Raw genomic sequence first — 17,853 nt, forward strand, 5'->3', positions numbered from 1 at the left:
GTGTGGGTTTACATCAAAACATGCCTCCCAGCTGTCCTTGTTTGTACTGAATCAGTTTCCAGTCTTTCAAATATCATAGTTTACAATTCTTTCCTATTACATTTTTAGGAGCTGCCTCGTAAAGATGCTATTGAGATACCTGCCTTGCAGACCGGCACCTTATCTGAACTATCTGCTGGGAACACCTCCCTGACAAAGCTCAGTAGTAGCCCGGGTGCTGTCAACACTCTCAAGAGGCCAACCACACTGAGCAGACACTCCAGTGCTGCTGGTTTCTCAGTAGCAGGCTCTGGGACGTGGGGATACAGCAAAGGGTACAAATCCTCTCCAGCGTACAGTACCAACTCAGAAAGCTATGAGGGACCAGAGGTGGAGGAGATCACACTGTTGCTATATGACGTGGCTAGGTTTGCTGAAACCGTGGAGAAACTGAAGGACATTGTGTTAGAAGGTAAGTGGAGATTTCCAGAAATCGGAACTGTACACAAACGCTGGGCCTTGGCAAAAGGCAACGATAACATATGTAGTGCAGTTAGAGAATGGAAGCTGAAGATAAACCGACTGATTTTTGAAGACGGAATTTTAATCAAGAAACACTATCAATGCTCAGCATCTACAATATCTGCTAAGAGGTGGGGAGGAAGTAAGCAAATTGCCTATTTGCTGGAGTTAGTTCTGTGATCTTTATAAACACATTCTGGGTAATTTTGATTTTAAAAGATAGTGTAAAATAGGCAAGATCACCTGTTAAACACCTTTCCTTATTTTCGCTCCATTGAACCCAGTTTTGCATTTATCAAGATAACTGAGATTGTCTGTTTCACTGGCCATTCTATTGTCATTTCACCCATTCTACTGTCCAGATAAGCATTAACTACGAATTGTTCTTACTGATTAATATGGACATCCTTAATGTTTAAATGTATAGATTTCGATCTGATTGAATTGTTCTTCTTTCCATGCCCAATGGTGCTGCAAGGCCAGCTAAAAATTGGCAATAAAAACAAGTCACAGTTACTCTTCTTTCCTCTTTTTCTCTCTATCCCTGTTTGTGTCTCCTGCATTCACACAAATACCATCTGTACCACTCGTGGTTTGGCCTCTGTAACGCTGGTTTTGAGGATAAAAGCACAACCGACAAAGTAATGAGATTAGTAAAGAGTAGAAGCCTAGAGAACGGAAGGGAGATGTGGCTGCTTGAATTTGATTCCATTTTGACAGGTTTTGAAATTCAGTAAGTTCAGATTCTCACTGCACTGGAGAAAAAGGGGGAGAGGTGGTGTGTGTGTGTGTGTGTGTGTGTGTGTGTGGAGTGGGTGGGGGGAGGGGGTTGTCGGTGTGGGCCAGGGTGGTTCTCTTACCCAGAATCATGCTTCAACTTACTTCTATACTTGGCCTACTGGCCTGCCCCAGTTTGGCAGCATACCTAGGTATGAAAGTCAACTAAGGCTTCAATTCCAACTGAAATCTCCCAAATTAATTTCCATAATATTTAGCTGAAATTTATTGTGGAGTAACGTTGAGGCTCTTGCCCCAGGGGGATTTACTGAATCTGAAAACTCAACTACATGAAATCACTTTCAGGGACATCTTCCTTTCAGCATTGACGTCACAGTTCCCCAAACTTCTGCTCTTTACTCATCTCCTTACTCTATCAAGAGTTGTGGTTTGTTTAAAAACTCTCCCTCCTCCAACCATCTTTTAGATAGAAAGGCATGTCATTCCAACATGAAATGTGAATATGCTGCATTGTCATAAAGCAGAGCCCAATTTTGTACTTCTTCTTGAGCCCACACATTCTTTATGGCATTTGAATTCACTGATTCACTGCTGACACAAACAGAATCTCCCTAAGATGGATTAATAGTTCTCAAATAATACTGGTATATAGTAGACCCAATGTCATCCAGAGGTGAATTTAGAGAGTGGCCCCTGTAGAGGCTACCCTTCAGTACAAAGTGTACTACAGTATAAATAAAACATACTGCATAGTTTCTCCATTGGAATGGGCCTTATAAGCCCAGTGAAATATGATACAAGGTCCACAGAAAATCTGCCTTTGCTTGTCTCTAGTCCTTTTCCTATGAACTGCATTTGAGCATAGTGGAAAGTAAGATGCCTAATGATGTGTTCCCACATAAGGAACACATACAATAGGTATTTCTGAGTGTTCAGAAAATGGACTGTACAATTTTTACATTTCTAACCACTTTTAACTTTCACAGCATTCAGGTAACCATGTTCTAATGATAATTTATGCATACTTCAAACAGTGAGGCTTAATATGTAAATCATGGTGCATGCTTATAATTGGGTAGTCACAGACTCCAGGAGAATGTCTGGTCCTGTAGTTATTTATGTCTCTCACTAGGCAAAGACAAATATAATAGGACTTGTACCATGTAGTTAACTTCAGTAAGACTAGTTGCTAGTTCCATATGGTCACAAGAATAATTAATACTCCACTATACTATAGAGTGGCTTCCTGCTTCAAAATTGATGGCATGGCTTATATTTATAGAAGCTAATAGTGAAAAATAGTCCTACGTATAATTACAGTGTAAATATCTTAAATAGGTTTTGCCTGGTTAATTTCATTTTTGAGAGCCTTTGCAACTGAATTCTGACAGACACATAGGGAAAAATATTCCCGTCGGCGAGCGGGGGTGGGGCCCACTCGCCGACACGTCAAATGACGCCAGGTGACATCAGGCGGGGGTCCCAATGTCACCGTATGTCATTTGGATTTTCAGTTCGGCGGGCGCGCAGCCAAACTTTCAAAGGCCTATTAAGGCCGTTTAAAACCTAATTAAATCAACGTAATGAGCTGCCCGTCCAACCTTAAGGTTGTCGACAAGGAGAAGAGCCCAGGCGGCCTTCGCGTTTATCCTGAAACCTCAAACACGAGCGGGATGAGGTTTCATGAAGTATTTTAAAATCTAATAAAAATCTAGACATTTATTTTTTGACATGTGATAGTGTCACATGAGGGGACATGTTTTAAAAAGCGTTAAAAACCTTTATTTAAAACCTTAGCACTGAAACAAATCTCCCTGAGGCACCTCCAAGCCTCGGGGAGATCTCTGTGCTATTTCACGTTCATGCGCGAAGGAGCACAGGGAACCTCTCAGGGAATTCCCCCCCCACCCCCGCCCGCACAGGGAGCGCTCAGCGCTTCCGGGCGAGCGTCACACTGGGCGGGCCTTAATTGGCTTGTCCATGTAAAATGGTGGCACGTCCCCAATCGGGGGTGCCGATCGGGTGCGCGCCCACCCCGGCACAACCCCCCCCCCCCGCCGACGGGGAGAAATTTCTGGCCATAGGCCCAAAAATTTTTGGCCTGGATAAAGTGCAGAGAGCATGTGGATCAGCTGTCTGCAGCTGGAATTTGGGATGGGACATGGTTATACTTTGTTATTTCTGAACTCCAGCCATTTTCTGGTAAAGAGGAGCAGATGGTGAATCCATTTGCACACCCCCATGTCAAGAGGTTCCCAGGCTATCATGGCACTGCCATCCTTTACACCCTTAACAGGATTCGATCAGCAGAACTTATGCCTTTTGAGGCCTTTTAGAAGGTCCCAAACCCCGGGGACAATGTTCCACTTTCTAGAGTCAAATGCTCCTAAATTTATTTTTGCCTTTGTCCTAGAAATGCCGGAGGGCACCTCAGGCAAAGTGGCTGTGGTAATAAAAACAGAAAATGCTAGAAAGACTCAGCAGGTCTGGCAGCATCTGTGGCGATCAAACAGTGTTAACTTTTCAAGTACAATATGACTCTTTGTCAGAAGTGGCTGTGGTCTGTTTTCTTTATAAAATTAGATCGAGGTAAGTGCTGCTGATGGGCCCGTGCTGGCTGTCAACTCCAACCATACAAATGACCCCCTTCCCTGCAGTTTTGGTCCATAGGCTCTTCCAAGAGTGGACCAGAAATCCTGTTTGCTACTCTTGTGCCAGTGGAGTGACCCACTCCAAAGAGTTTCAGGCACGTTATATGTGCACCAAAGTTTATATAGATGGAAAAAAATACTTGGTTTGGTGACACCTGATTACGTCTCAAAGCCTTTCATATGCTGTGATCATTTTGAAGTGGAGTGCGTGTATAGCATTGTGCACAGGAAGGAACAATAGATGAAATGAGTACTCCATGGGATGTTGCCGAAATAGCTAAACAAGGATTTTAGTCGCCTTCACACTCAAGATACCTAACCCACTGTGAAGCAACAGCCAACAGAATCCTTAACTCCATTGCAGTGACAGACTGAAAGTTGGAAACAGTCATGCTGAAACAGAATAGTGCTGTGGTCAGACCATGTCTTGACTACTGTGTCTATTTCTAGTCAACAATTAATATTTAAATTCTGGAACTAGGAAACTAAACCCCAGCATCATAGGGTTGAGGTGTGAGAAACCATTGAAAAAACTTTCAGTCTTGGAAAAAATGATCAGATGTGACCTTGTGTAAGAGAGTGAACAGTACAGAAAAAGTAGAGCAAAAAGTAACTTCAAAGTTAATGGTGGGAATAGGGACAAAAAGACACATGTTCACACAGGCCCTAATAGCAGGAACTTCTTTTTTTATACAAATGATGGACTTCTAGTTGCTGAAAAGCAAGTAATCTCATTCCTTTATGTTGCTTGAACGAGGATTGTTCATCAAGGCACCATGAAAATTCCCTGGCTTCTTCACCTAATTCCATAGACTTTTCAATGTCCAATGAGCAAAGAGGGAGTCAGTTTGACATCTCATCCAAAGGAAAACATCTTAACAACGCCGCTCTTGCTCAATACTCCATTGGTGTCAGTCAGTATCATGTGCCCAAGTCCTGGAGTGAGACTTCAATCCATGACCTTCACCTCCAAGGTGAGAGTGCTAACAGCTGGTGAAGTTAAAAAGCAACTTTTAGGATTCCTTCGACCGCAGCTCATTTAATCCCTCATTCACCCACCCAGTGTGAACAGTAATGATGGAGAACAATAAATAGAAAATGCTATTTTAATGCAAAAGTGTCTCCGGGTAAGGCCTAGCAATGCAGGGTGTCCATCTGCTAATTGAACGCCAAAGTTAAATTTTGTGTATGTCATTTTTTTTGTCCTCTGTATTACACGTCAATCGCTGGCTACTGGTGGCTTAGTACACAGGGAGCTGCCATTGTTGCCAGCTATCACTGTTGCCAACTCTGGTTGGACATGTTCCTCAGGGGGATTTAAAACATGACCTCCCAACTCCAATTGCCCCGCCCACTCAGTCAGGCTTTTCTTCCCTGATTTGCCAATATTTTTTATCATTCATAAATGAAAGTGTTCAGAGAAAATGGAAAAGAACATTTAATTTCTTTTAATAGCAGTATGATTTTTCTCCTGGACTTCTCACAGCAATGTCCAGGATATTAATTTTTAATTCCTGGGGACTCCAGGACAATCCTAGAAGGTTGGCAACTCTTCTATATGGGTTCAGAGAATGTTATAGCCTCCTTCAGAAGGAGGCCATTTGACTTATCGGACCTGTGCCAGTTCTTTGCAAAAGCCACCCAATTAATCCCACTGCCCTGCTCTTTCCATAAAGCCCTGTCACTGTTTTTTTACCTTCAGCTATTTAGCCAATTCTCTTTTGAAAGTCGCTGTTATACCTGCTTCCAACACTTGTTCAAGCATCACATTCCAGATTACAACAACTCGCTGCTTAAAAAAAACAGTATCCTCATGATGCCTCTGGTTCTTTTGCCAATCACCATAAATCTCTGTGTGCTGTGCATAGTAAGATCCCAGTTGATTAAACTACACATTAGTTGCCACAGAGGTGACCTCCTCCCGGTGTTAAGACTACATGTATCACAATAAAAGACTCGTTCATCTACTTAACAGGTGGGTCTTTATACTAAAATGAACGACCCCAAATGTGCCAACTAACTGACAGTTTTCCTTCTTCACCAGTTCTTTCTGCAACAGAACAGGACTTATTGGCGTAAAAGAGCTCCTGTTAATATACCGGGTCTCAATGTAGGTTTTTGTACAATGTGTTCAGGATTTTCATCATCAAACTAACCCTTTGTCTGCTGCTCTTAATTGGGTATTCCTTCTTTGAACATCGGGGAATATTTCTGCTACTCAGGCGATGTAGTGGATTGATAAAGTCCAGTGAAGCATTTCTTGAAAAGAAACTAGTAGAACTTAAGAGTTAGACTTCTCTTTTACCATCAGAAATAGGAAGGGTGATGGCTGTCCGTGAAGTGTTTGCTTATTATGGCACTCTGCTGGGGCGAGGGCTCAATAATAAGCCTCTCCTCGGGCCCCTTAGCTCAGTACAAGGTCTAAAAATCTAAAGCCCTATTTTGGGGACCTTTCTGCCTCTAGACCAACATCCTGTGTCACCGAACTGCCCTTTGTCTTTAAAAAAAAAAGTTTTAATCTATAAGTGATGGTTTACATTTTTAATGGCTTAGTAGTGAAGTGTTTTTGATGATTATGACAATGCTTGGATCTTGAGCAATGGCAAATGAGTACCAAATTAGCAGCAGTAATGTAGAATTTCAGCACTCCTCTTGGTGACACTGGTGAAAATCTGTCCACAGGAGGTTGTCATGTCACATCACGGCTGGAAGGTCATGCCTCACTCCACAAGAGGCACCTAGCCTAAATCTGCACTGAAGTGCACGTTTAAGGCAGCAAGGGGCTTCACAATTGAGGTCAGCCCTGGTAGCTTAGAGCGCTTTAAAAATTGATCAGCTTGCCCAGGTAAGATTTTTAAAGCAGGGAATTATCACGAGGAGAATCATGGTGGATCCTGAAGATAATTGAAGTGAGATATATCCACTGCAAAAAATTCTGGGATCATTTCTAGCACTTTCAGTCCAAAGTGTCCTCTCTTCCCTTAAATGATGTTTTTCTACTTGTGACAGCATTAACTTGCACAATGGTGACCTTCAGCTTCCTTTCAGCAAACTCTGTGGTATGCCACAATGAAACAGGAAATTCTCCTTTCTTCACCCAGTCTGTTAGCTATACAATAACCAGTTCTGAAGCAAACATCTTACCTAAATGTTCTCGAACTCTGGTAGCTATTTAAAAATTCTAGATCGTACTGGTGTATCCTGGGTATTTTGGCCTGGAACATTCTACTGGGCAAGGGAAGACTATGTGCCACCAGGGCAACAGTATAAGACGATAAGATTCTTGTCGAGAATTGTCTTCATTAAGACAGTTGAGACTTAAAGTATACTGATTTTTGATTGGGTATTGTTGCACTTTCACTTCAGGGGCTAATGCAGTTCAGAATGGTGAGTTGAGCTCTCTGCGGACTGTAAGAACGCAAAGTGGAATGCGTTCAACCTGGTTCCTAGTGTGCGATTACCAGCTGCGCAGTTGGAGACTTCCTAAATTTGAAGCTGCAGTCAGCGATGGCAAAAGAATGGCTGGTGTGAGAATTGGAAATGCCAGCCTGATGCAGTGGAGAGAACTTTCCTGAGATTGGGCCTTAGATGTACTGTTAGGGTTAGTTTGGAGACAGCGCGTTATTATTATTATTTTTTTAATTCATTCATGATGTGGGAGTCGCTGGCCAGGCCAGCATTTATTACCCATCCCTAGTTGCCCTCGTTCAGAGCGCATTTAATAGTCAACCACATTGGTGTGTCACATGTAGGCCAGACTAGGTAAGGACAGCAGATTTCCTTCCCTAAAGGACATTGGTGAACCGAATGGGTTTTTACAACAATCGACAATGGTTTCATGGTCATCATTAGACTTTTAATTCCAGATTTTTATTGAATTCAAATTCCACCATCTGCCATGGTGGGGTATGAACCCGGGTCCCCGGGGGTCTGGATGACTAGTCCAGCGACAATACTTAATGATGCCTCCCAATGTACTTCATATAAACTTTAGGTAAAAGTTGGAGGGCAGCCAGGTGGTTTTAGCAGCCCCAGTTTTCACAAAACAAGCATCTCCGTTTTGGGAACTTGTACATTTAAAGCTATATTTTTGATCGATCTTTAACAGCCCTTTAACTCTCAAATATCAATAAATCTTACTGAGTGATTACCCGTCACTATTGTTCATTACGCCGCACCTCCGGTTAGTTTATTGGATAGACTGGCATCTACACAGTCAATGCAGATTAAGTTGTAGCATTGGTCTGAAATTTCCCGGTTGGATGGGAATTCTGACATCGGCCTTAATTCAAGGTCGTGAACCTGGAATTGGCCATGGTTGGGTGTCTCCCTGGATCTTTCTGGAAGTGGCCAATTAAGAAGCTGCCTATGGGGGACACATCCAATTAAGGATGGCAGGCAGATCAGGGAAACAGCAGGCCGGACATGAGGGCCACAGCAACCCCACCAGGGATTATGAAGCGGAGAAGAAAGCGAGACCACAGCTGTCTGACCATCATTGTAGAGGGGTGTCTCCTCCACAGGGATGATTTACAGTCACGACTAAGGATTGCTGATTCCTGTGGCTCCAGGTTTCTTATTTAGCAGGGAATAATAGCTTTTAAAGATTCATTCATGGACTATGGGTGTCGCTGGCAAGGCCGGGTTTTCATTGCCCATTCCTAATTGCCCATGAGAAGGTTGTGGTGAGCCGCCTTCTTAAACTGCTGTAGTCCATGTGGCATTGGCACTTCCTCAATACCGTAGGATATTGACCAAATGACGATGAACGAAAGGTGAAATGGGGCAGAATTTTGAGCCCCTCCGCCCTTCCCTTGCGGCGAGTTTGGCAGCAGGGGGCATTTAATCAGGCAGGACGGTTGTGGGACCTCGTCTCCACCCCGATTAAGTCCTGGGCGGGCAGGCCCATGGCCGCCCTCCTGCCCCGTCGCCAATTGACGCCCTTAAGGAGGCAATTAATGCTGGTGGTGGGCAGGGGACTCCCCATGTGGAGAGCACGACAAGCAAACTGCAAACCTTTGTTCCCCAAATTCAGAGGCACTCAGCACCTGGTCAAGGGACCTACATTGGGGAGGGGGAAGGGGGTAGTGCTGAAAGCCACCCACCCTACCCTTGTTGCTGGCCCCCTCTCCCGCCTGCCCCCCACAACCCGCTATCAGTCACTTGTGGCCTGGGATCCAATGCTGATCCTAGGCCTGGGGTGGGTGTAGTACTGGCAGCAGCCACTGCCTCCCTGGCGGCACCGCTGAGTTCAGAAGATACAAAACCAGCAAACCTGGGGCGGAATTTTGCGGCCCCGTTGCAGTGGGGGGGGGGGGCGGGGCCATAAAATGCGACAAGCCGTTCATAAACCCGTTTACTTCAGCAGGATCCCACCGGCATAAACTCCTGCCCCTGTAGTTAGTTGCTGGGATGATAAAATACCAGGTTTGTGCTGTATTCTCCTCACATGACACTCCCATTAGAATTCATTAAGTCAACGCAGGTAAATAAGATATTGACAGATGATGTTGATATGGGGGCTTTTGGAAATCCTGTTGCTGAGATCTCATTAGCCATCAAGTTACTGTAGGTTTTTAATTGGCAACCTTTCTTTGTTGTATCTCATGGCAACTATTTCCTTTCTTCTATGAGACTGCACACTCCCACAAGTCATCAGTTCAGTGGAAGCTTGTGGTATTTGTGCCTTATCTAACTAGTTTGGTTTTAGATGTCACTTCCTGCTGGCACAGTTGCTATAGAGTGGAGCAACGACTGTTACTTATATGTTCCTAGTTTCGCTGCAAACTCCTGGTGTAAGTTTACTGCACAGTGGCAGAGACTGAAGTAGCATAAATGATGGAAAGTTATTTCCTGTAATCTGAGGGAAACTCCCATGTCTTCTCATTAGTTTTTCATTGATATAGACTGGCAAGAGAGCCCTGATGTGAAGCCGTTTTGTATTTCTCTCCCCAACAATGTTCTCACCTCCTCTTCTCAAGGTACTGCTTGTTGCCGTCCTACAGTTGTCAGGCACCAGCAGTCCCCCCCTCTAGTTGGACCATCTTTATGTATGAGCACAACCAATAAGAATCAACAGGGCCATTTGACCATGGATATTAAGAAAGCTGAGCTCAGTCTAGTTCTGACTGACATTCCCATGGATATGAGGACAGGTTCCATCTCCCATTCCATATGCTTTTGTACGGAACTGGGATAGGCGGGAAGGAAGAGAGAGCCATTCCATCAGTTCCCCATCACCCAGTGCTGTACCCATATTTAAAGTTCCAAACTGCCCCCTTGGAGCAGCTTGGTCACCCACCCAACTCCCTCCCTCAGTTAAAGCTGGAAATGGGCAGATTGGAGGCAAGCTTGGAGGCTTTAACTTACTCGACCCAGACCCAGCTATTAAGTTAAATTTCAACCCAGAGATGGGAATGGAAATTAAGCAACAGATTATCTCTGGCTGGAGTAATTGGAAGAAATGCAGTGGAGTGTTGTGTGATGGAGAAGTATCACCGAAACGGAAAAGAGCAACCTACAAAACAGTTGTGAAATCAGCCTTGTTGTATAGTGTAGAAACTTGGGGTACCATCAAGAAGAGAGGAACAATGAATGGATACTAAAGAGATGCAGATGCTAAGATGGATGTGTGGAGTGATGAGAAAGTACAAGATCAGGAACCAGTACAACAGGGGGTCAATGAAGAGTGTGGCGGATGGGCCAGGCGGCCTTTGCATTTTTTATGAAACCTCATCCACAGGGAGGATGAGGCTTCCAATGGCAAGAAAAAACGCAAAGAAATTTTTCTACTTCATTTTAAACATGTTACCCCTTCATGTGACTGAGTTACATGTGGGAGTATCAGAGGAAGTAGCTGAGAAGAGATTGAGCTGATATGGTCATCCGTTGCTGGGAGAGGACATGTGGTGAGGCCTTGAGAGAGCTCACCTCATTAAAATCTCTAAAATCCCTCAGCAGGACCTCCCGCCAGGTAAGTGAGGTAATGGCCTTGGGAATGACCTTTTCAAGGTTTCCTCTCTGTTCCTGGCTGTTGCAGTCTCCAAAATCCATATGGGGCTGAGCCTTTCTGACCCAGGCTGTGGTCCCTAACATTAGAAATGAGGCCCTTTGACAGATGCGACATTTGGCACTACCTGCCTTACCTGACTGACTGGGGAACCTGAAAGTGGGATGCTAATGCCATAGCTCAGTAAAAGACACAAGGCAAAGCCCACTGCAGTTGTCAGTCGCTTCCTGGCTTGCTTTGGCAGGGACTAAGAATCGAAAATTCCACCCAATGTGTTTTTGATGCAACTTGATTGCCTGGAAACTCGATTATCAGCAGGGTAGAGGCTAATTGGCCCCATTTGAAAGGTGTGTCACAGAAATGTTTGAATGTGTGTTATTAATTTTATAAAAAAGTTAAATGCACAAAATTAAAAGATCAGACATGAAAATATAAGATGGCAGGATGAAGGAAAGTATCTATATATTCACCAACTAAATTTCTTATTGTGTATGTTGATAGTTTAGGATTTATTTTTACAATAATAAACTTGTCCTGATGCTGCAGTAACTTTATTAGAATATGTTTGTAACTGTACACTATTGTATGGCATGAACTGAAAACATATAACAAAATGACAAGAGCAGAGATACCAAATTTCTCTAGACCATTTCTCTTATGGCCTCAGAGCAAAGGATATTGAGTGGGTCCAGTGAGCTGCTGCTATTTTAAACAGCGAATGCTCAAGATAGCCTCAAAATACTGTCAAACAGTCACAAGTTCATTGAAGCGTTCAAATAAAATCAAAAGAAATCCAACAAAAAGATAGCAAAGTTGTTATGCCCTTTCTCGCTAATTATTTGAATGGAACACTGACTGCAAGGCATTGGGACTAAATTAGATAGTCCCAAAAATGCGTGTGGGGATTGCAATGTGCCATTAATAAACGCTGGTGAATTGCAATTCTTCAGCATATTTCTGCTGAGAACATTTCTTTCCCTCCTCCTCCTCCTCCCTCTTTGAGAAGCTTGTCCTACTCTGCATGGTCTCTGCTCATTCTCCCAATCATACTGTATTCCAAGAGAATGCCTAATAGTAATCCATGTCTCGGGGCAACTGGTTTGTACAGAAGCCTTAAACACAGCAAAAAGTCCTTCAGTACTTGCCACACCATTCCCAGTAGACTTTTGCAACTCGAAGCAACAAACACTTATAGCATTCGTAGCAACAGCCAAAACAAGTCAACCAGCAGATGACCTGTAAGTAGTTGATGATCCCTTTAAACAGTATTGGTGGGTTTCCTCTGGCTGCTTAAGACATGTTCTGCTGTGTGGGTTTAAGAGAGGTTGTTGGCTGGAGAGCTGAGTTCCAAAATGGCACCACTGACATCAAATCAGTGTTGCCTGCTCTGGATGTTCACTATTTGCTTGCTAATACCTACACCAATGTGGTGCCCAGTGAGACTTGTCTCACATATGTGCATGTGTGCCACCGATACCATTTTACAGCTCTAAGCACATTTATATAGCGTTGCTAAATGTGCAGCAACAAGCTCAATGTCTAGAACAAAAACAAAAATATCTGGAAAAACTCAACGGGTCTGACAGCGTCTGCGGAGAGGGATACAGTTAACATTTCAAGTCTGACTCGAGACGTCAACTGTATCCCTCTCGGCAGATGCTGTCAGACCTGCTGAGTTTTTCCAGGTATCTTTGTTTTTGTTCTAGATTTCCAGCATCCGCAGTATTTTGCTTTTATTTAAGCTCAATTTCTAGCCCTGTCTCTTTAATTTCACCGTAAGTCGACAACCCTCCTCATTGGGAAAGTCACGGGTTCTTTTCAAATAGGAAAGAGTTGCAAAATGCAGCAGAATCACAGGACTGTCTGTTCCATCGAGGGGATTTGAAATTATTATCCATACATGAGGTGCCCACAAAAATAGAGACAGGATGAAGAACTGGCTGCTTTAGATCAAAGAGCCACTGCCCTCTTTTCTCAAGAATGCTGTGGGATGGTGTGAGGTAAATGGAAAATTTAAAAATCCCAGTGATATCTAGAATAGTTTTCAAATCCTTTTAAATATATATATAATTGGAGGAAGAATTGGATCTGGTTTTACCCATTTTCTGAGTGTTAAATGGGGGCAACCATGAAAATTTTGTGGAGTTTGTGCTGTATATCCCAAGATGGCCTGAAATGTGCCCTATTCTAAACTTGCCTCAAGCAATCCCTGCAGCTGCCTTTAAAATGCATTAGGCCCTTTGCATATGAAGAAAAAGAAATAAGAGCTTGCATTTACATAACGCCTTTCACAACCCCAAGATGTCCCAGAGCGCTTTTTGGCCGATCAAGTACCTTACGAGTGTAGTTACTGTTGTAATTTAGGGAAACACAACAGCCAGTTTGCGCACAGCAAGGTCCCACAAACACCGATGGCGAAATGAGAAATGAATCTGTTTTTGGGTGATGTTGGCTGAGAGTTGCATGTTGGCCAGGCCACTCGGACAATGCCCTGTTCTTGTTCAGAAATACCATGGGATCTTTTACACCGACTTGAGAGGCCAGTCAGTGCCTCAATTTAACATCTGACCTGAATACGCTGAATAGAGTTATCACATGTTCTAGGGCTTGCTCTGAAATTAATCAAAAACGAGGTGGAGTTTGCACCAGACATTCGCCAACTAGTTTTTCATGTTCTACAGCAGTTTTTCCAACAGTCCTGTAAAGCTGTCTGGTCTTGCTGTGGGACTGGCAGGTAAGTTTCATTGGGAAGCGTAATCACTTTCTTTTTTTGCAAAAATATACTTTATTCATAAAACATCTTCAACCACATTCCAAACCATTTCAAAAACACCATTCCAAGGGTACAATCCGGTTCAACTTTTACTAAATGTATCACCAGGTGCATCAGTACAAACAATATTACAATCATTTACAGCCTTTCATTTTGAGCTGTACAGCCCGAGGGGGTTCCCAGTTCCCAGCCCCTCGGTGCACTGTGGCAGAAAGGTCTTAGACAGCGACCCTTCCCCATTGCGCCTTTGCGGCAGCTGCCCCAAGCTTTAGTGCGTCCCTCAGCACGTAGTCCTGGACTTTGGAATGTGCCAGTCTGCAACACTCGGTCGGGTCGGGGACAACTCTTTGCGCTGGAAGACCAACCAGTTTCGGGCAGACCAAAGCGCGTCTTTCACCAAGTTGATGATCCTCCAGCTGCAGTTGACAGTTGTCTCGGTGTGTGTCCCTGGGAACAGCCCGTAGAGCACAGAGTCCTGTGTCACAGAACTGCTCGGGATGAACCTCGACAGCAACCACTGCATCTTTCTCCAGAAGCATAATCACTGTCTGCAGCTGACCAGTGTCATGGTTATCAGCCCCGAGGGCCAAATTCAGGAGGTCGTTGTCCCAGGTCATACTGGCACACCTTGCAGTCACGCTGTCAATCTCCCATATGTAGTCGAACACTAACCACTTACTCTTCCCTGACTTACCATGAACAATACCACAGGACATGCTGGTGTAATGTAGAAAATGATAGCTGGGAATTAATACAAAAAATGTTTCTCAACTAAAGATTCAGACACTAGTTTTAAAATACTCAAGTATCACTTTTGCAGCTAAAGAGGCCACCTAATACCATCACTATGATTACATTTGTGGGTATGCATTGCGCTCTCTCAAAGGGAGTTGCTAGATTTAATGTTGAATTTTTCATTTTTTTTAAAGTATCAGCTTTTTTCCTTCAAATTCATATTAAAATTTAGCAATTTTTTTGTCGGTAATAATTCTGCCAATACTTTATCCTGATCAATTTTGTTTCACACTTTTTAAAATAATTTTTAATCAAATAATCTGCTTTGCAAAAAAATTAAATGGCACAAACTCAGGTACTTCACTAATTGCATTTGATTGGGATTGCTAACATGATATGGAATAGACTGGTTTTTCAGAGTTTATTGTAAGGATATTTATAACAATAATCCAGGCTGAATTTATTTTAACAGCAGAAATCTGAAATAAAAACAGAAAATGTTGGAGATATTCAGTGTTAGTGAAGGAAACAGTTAACTCACAAGGAGTTCAATTGCTAATTATCAGTTAACAATCTAAGTACCAAGTTGGATGTATAAAAGGGATAACATTCCCTTTAAGGGCTGCTTTTTAATTTAATTTATTTGGTTTAAATCAAAAGAGTAAAAGGGATAACAGGTGAGGCAAGTTCTCTCTATAGAGAGTTCTATGCGCAAGAAATAAAATTCTATCTGAAGGAGTCTGTCTTGGTCTCGGTCTTTATTGGCATTGGAGCTTAGAAGTGGTAGCAGAGTATGGCTGCTGCTTGTATGTAAAAAGATTGGAAACTCTCTTTGGACAAAAGTCTGTATTTGGAGTTAACTTTGAGAAGAGTAGTTTGGAGTAACTTTGGAGAATGGCTGAATCAAAATGTAGAGTTTCTGGGTATGATTACCCACCATGTTTTCTGAGAGTGAACCCTATGAGCAACAGAGGAATGAAGTAACTATGTGGACACTGGTTATGTGCTTGCCAAAGGGAAAACTAGGAATGGCCTTGGCACTTTCGTTGCCATACAAAAGCAAAATACGATGCAAAGTATTTTCGGAGTTGGCGTTTGAGCATTTTGACACAGATGAAGGTTTGGAAACATTATTAGATTTTATGGATAAGACCTAGCAGAAGGATGACTTATTAAGTGCTTATGAAGTGTGGTCAGATCTTGACAAATTCAGAAAGTTGGAGGATAGTTCCATAGAAGATTACACAATGGAATTCAGTAGACTATATGCAGGATTGCAAAAATTCCACCTAGAAATCCCCCAATCAATGCTGGCATTTAAGTTATTAGACTGTGCCAGAGTATCGAATATGGACAGACTTCTAGTTTTGACAGGAGTTAAATTTGCAGAAAGACACACGCTGCTAGAACAGATGTCAGAAGCTCTAAAAAAAAATTCCTCGGAAAACATTCCTTTCTGCGGTGTTCATGGTGCATATGGGTCATTTGGCGGGAAGACAGAAAATGGAGGATACAGTGTTAACGGGATGGCAAGATTGTCTGGAAACAGGACACAGGCATCAGTATGAAAGGAGATTTGTAACTAGAAACAATGAGGGCAGAAACGCCTGGGACAATTAGGTAGGAGAAAAGAATTGGGGAATTACAATAAAAGAATGAACCCCTGAAATGCCCAGGGTGTAGTCAATCGGTGTTTCAGATACGATTCAAAATACCATAATGCAATGAACTGTCCTAAATGATATAATAAGATGTTCAAAATTAAACATGAGACAGAAGACTCAGAAGAAGATGGAGATATTGACCAAAGAGAGGGCATTGTATTAGTTACAAGAAGTTTCAGTCCAGTGATAAATGTCTTGGTGGCAGAGTCCTTTAACTGTGCGGTGCTAGATAGCGGATGCACATCTACAGTCTGTGGAATGGACTGGTTAAAATGCTACCCGGACTCTTTAAATGACAAGGATTGGACTAAGGTTAAAGAATTTGAGAGTTCCACCAGTTTTAGAGTTGGAGATGATAATACCCTAAAATATTTTAAAAGGGTAGCGTTGCCCTGTAAGATAGCTGGAGTCAATCATTTCATCAGCACGGATGTAATGTCTAGTGAAATACCATTACTGTTGAGCGGGCCATCAATGAAGAAAGCGCAAATGAAGCTGGACATGGAAAATGACAAGGCTATTGCATTTGGAAAACCTGTGGTTTTACAATTTATGCAATCTGGACACTAATGAATTCCTTTAATGAAACCTAATTTTTCTACTAAGGAAATTAAGGAAGTGCTAATAGCGTCAGGGGATAAGAATTTGCAGGACAAAAAGCTAATTGTGTTAAAATTGCATTAGCAGTTTGCCAACCCTTCTTCCCAAACATTAAAAATTTTGCTAAGGGATGCAGGAATAAGGGATGGAGAGTACACTAAACTTATATCACATCTATTGCTTATCTCCTCTATATGTAAGAAATACAGGACACCGTTGTGGCCGATAGTGAATCTACCCTTAGCGAGGGATTTAAAGGTGTGGGTTATTTTATAGATTTGGCAACAAGGTTTAGCCAGTCAACAATCATATACAGCAAAGAAAAGAAAATAAGGGGACCACCGCAAAATTCCTCACTGATAATGGGGGTGCCAACGATGATTTTTGGGATATTTGCAACAACATGAATATAATAGATATGAAGACCCTTTTGGTGATGGAGTGTATGAAAGGAATCATGTGGAGATGCTTCATAAAATATTGGCAACTAGACCAAGCTGTAAATTAACATCAGCTGTAGCATAGGCTGTCCATGCCAAGAATTCACTGTAGATGGTTGGGGGCTATAGTCCATATTGGTTGGTTTTTGGTAGAAACCCAAAAATTCCTTCAGTCCTGAGTGATCATCCCTTAGCTTCGGAGGGAAGCTTTACCTTTTCTGAGCATTTAAATGCACTACGTGCAAGTAGAAGAGTGTTCCTTAAAAGGGCTTAACAATTGGAAAGGCCCGGGAAAGGTTATGGGCAAAGATGTTAAAACAGTCATTTTACAGAATGGGAACCAGACTATTCTGGTACACTCATTGAGGTAAGTTGGCACGGATTAAAAATATGCGGGTCTGAAAAAGGGTTAAAGGAAGGGATGAGGAACCATATACTTCTCATACCCATGTGTTGCATGATTGTGAGGACCAGGTTGCTGAGGTTGACAGGGTATCTGAAGATGGACACAGTGATTCAGATGAACATGATGAGGCGATTTGTTCCAAAGCACAACTACCAAAAGCCGGCACTAAAGTTACATACTTGCCAGAAGGGACTAGCCAATAGAGGGATGTGACGATTATAGGTAGAGCAAGGGAGGCCACTGGAAAATATAAAGACTGGTTAAATGTATGAGATAAGGAACAGGAGGTTAGGCCTATGTATTGGGAACGTGAAGTACAAAAATGGAAGGCATGGA

At 42.7% G+C, this 17,853-nt stretch overlaps 1 protein-coding gene across 3 annotated transcripts in view; it reads left to right on the plus strand.

The window, feature by feature from the left end:
- LOC144688911 (rho GTPase-activating protein 45-like) overlaps positions 1-17,853 on the plus strand; it is a 207,432-nt gene that overhangs the window by 12,750 nt on the left and 176,829 nt on the right. For 2 of the 3 annotated variants that reach the window (XM_078555936.1, XM_078555937.1), the window contains exon 2: positions 109-451. In XM_078555936.1, coding sequence (XP_078412062.1) covers positions 109-451 — 343 coding nt within the window. The remainder of the gene's footprint in view (positions 1-108; positions 452-17,853) is intronic. The other variant, XM_078555938.1, reaches the window with a different exon arrangement.

The sequence above is a fragment of the Cetorhinus maximus genome, chromosome 13, assembly GCF_964194155.1.
Source record: "Cetorhinus maximus chromosome 13, sCetMax3.hap1.1, whole genome shotgun sequence".
NCBI lineage: Eukaryota > Metazoa > Chordata > Chondrichthyes > Lamniformes > Cetorhinidae > Cetorhinus > Cetorhinus maximus.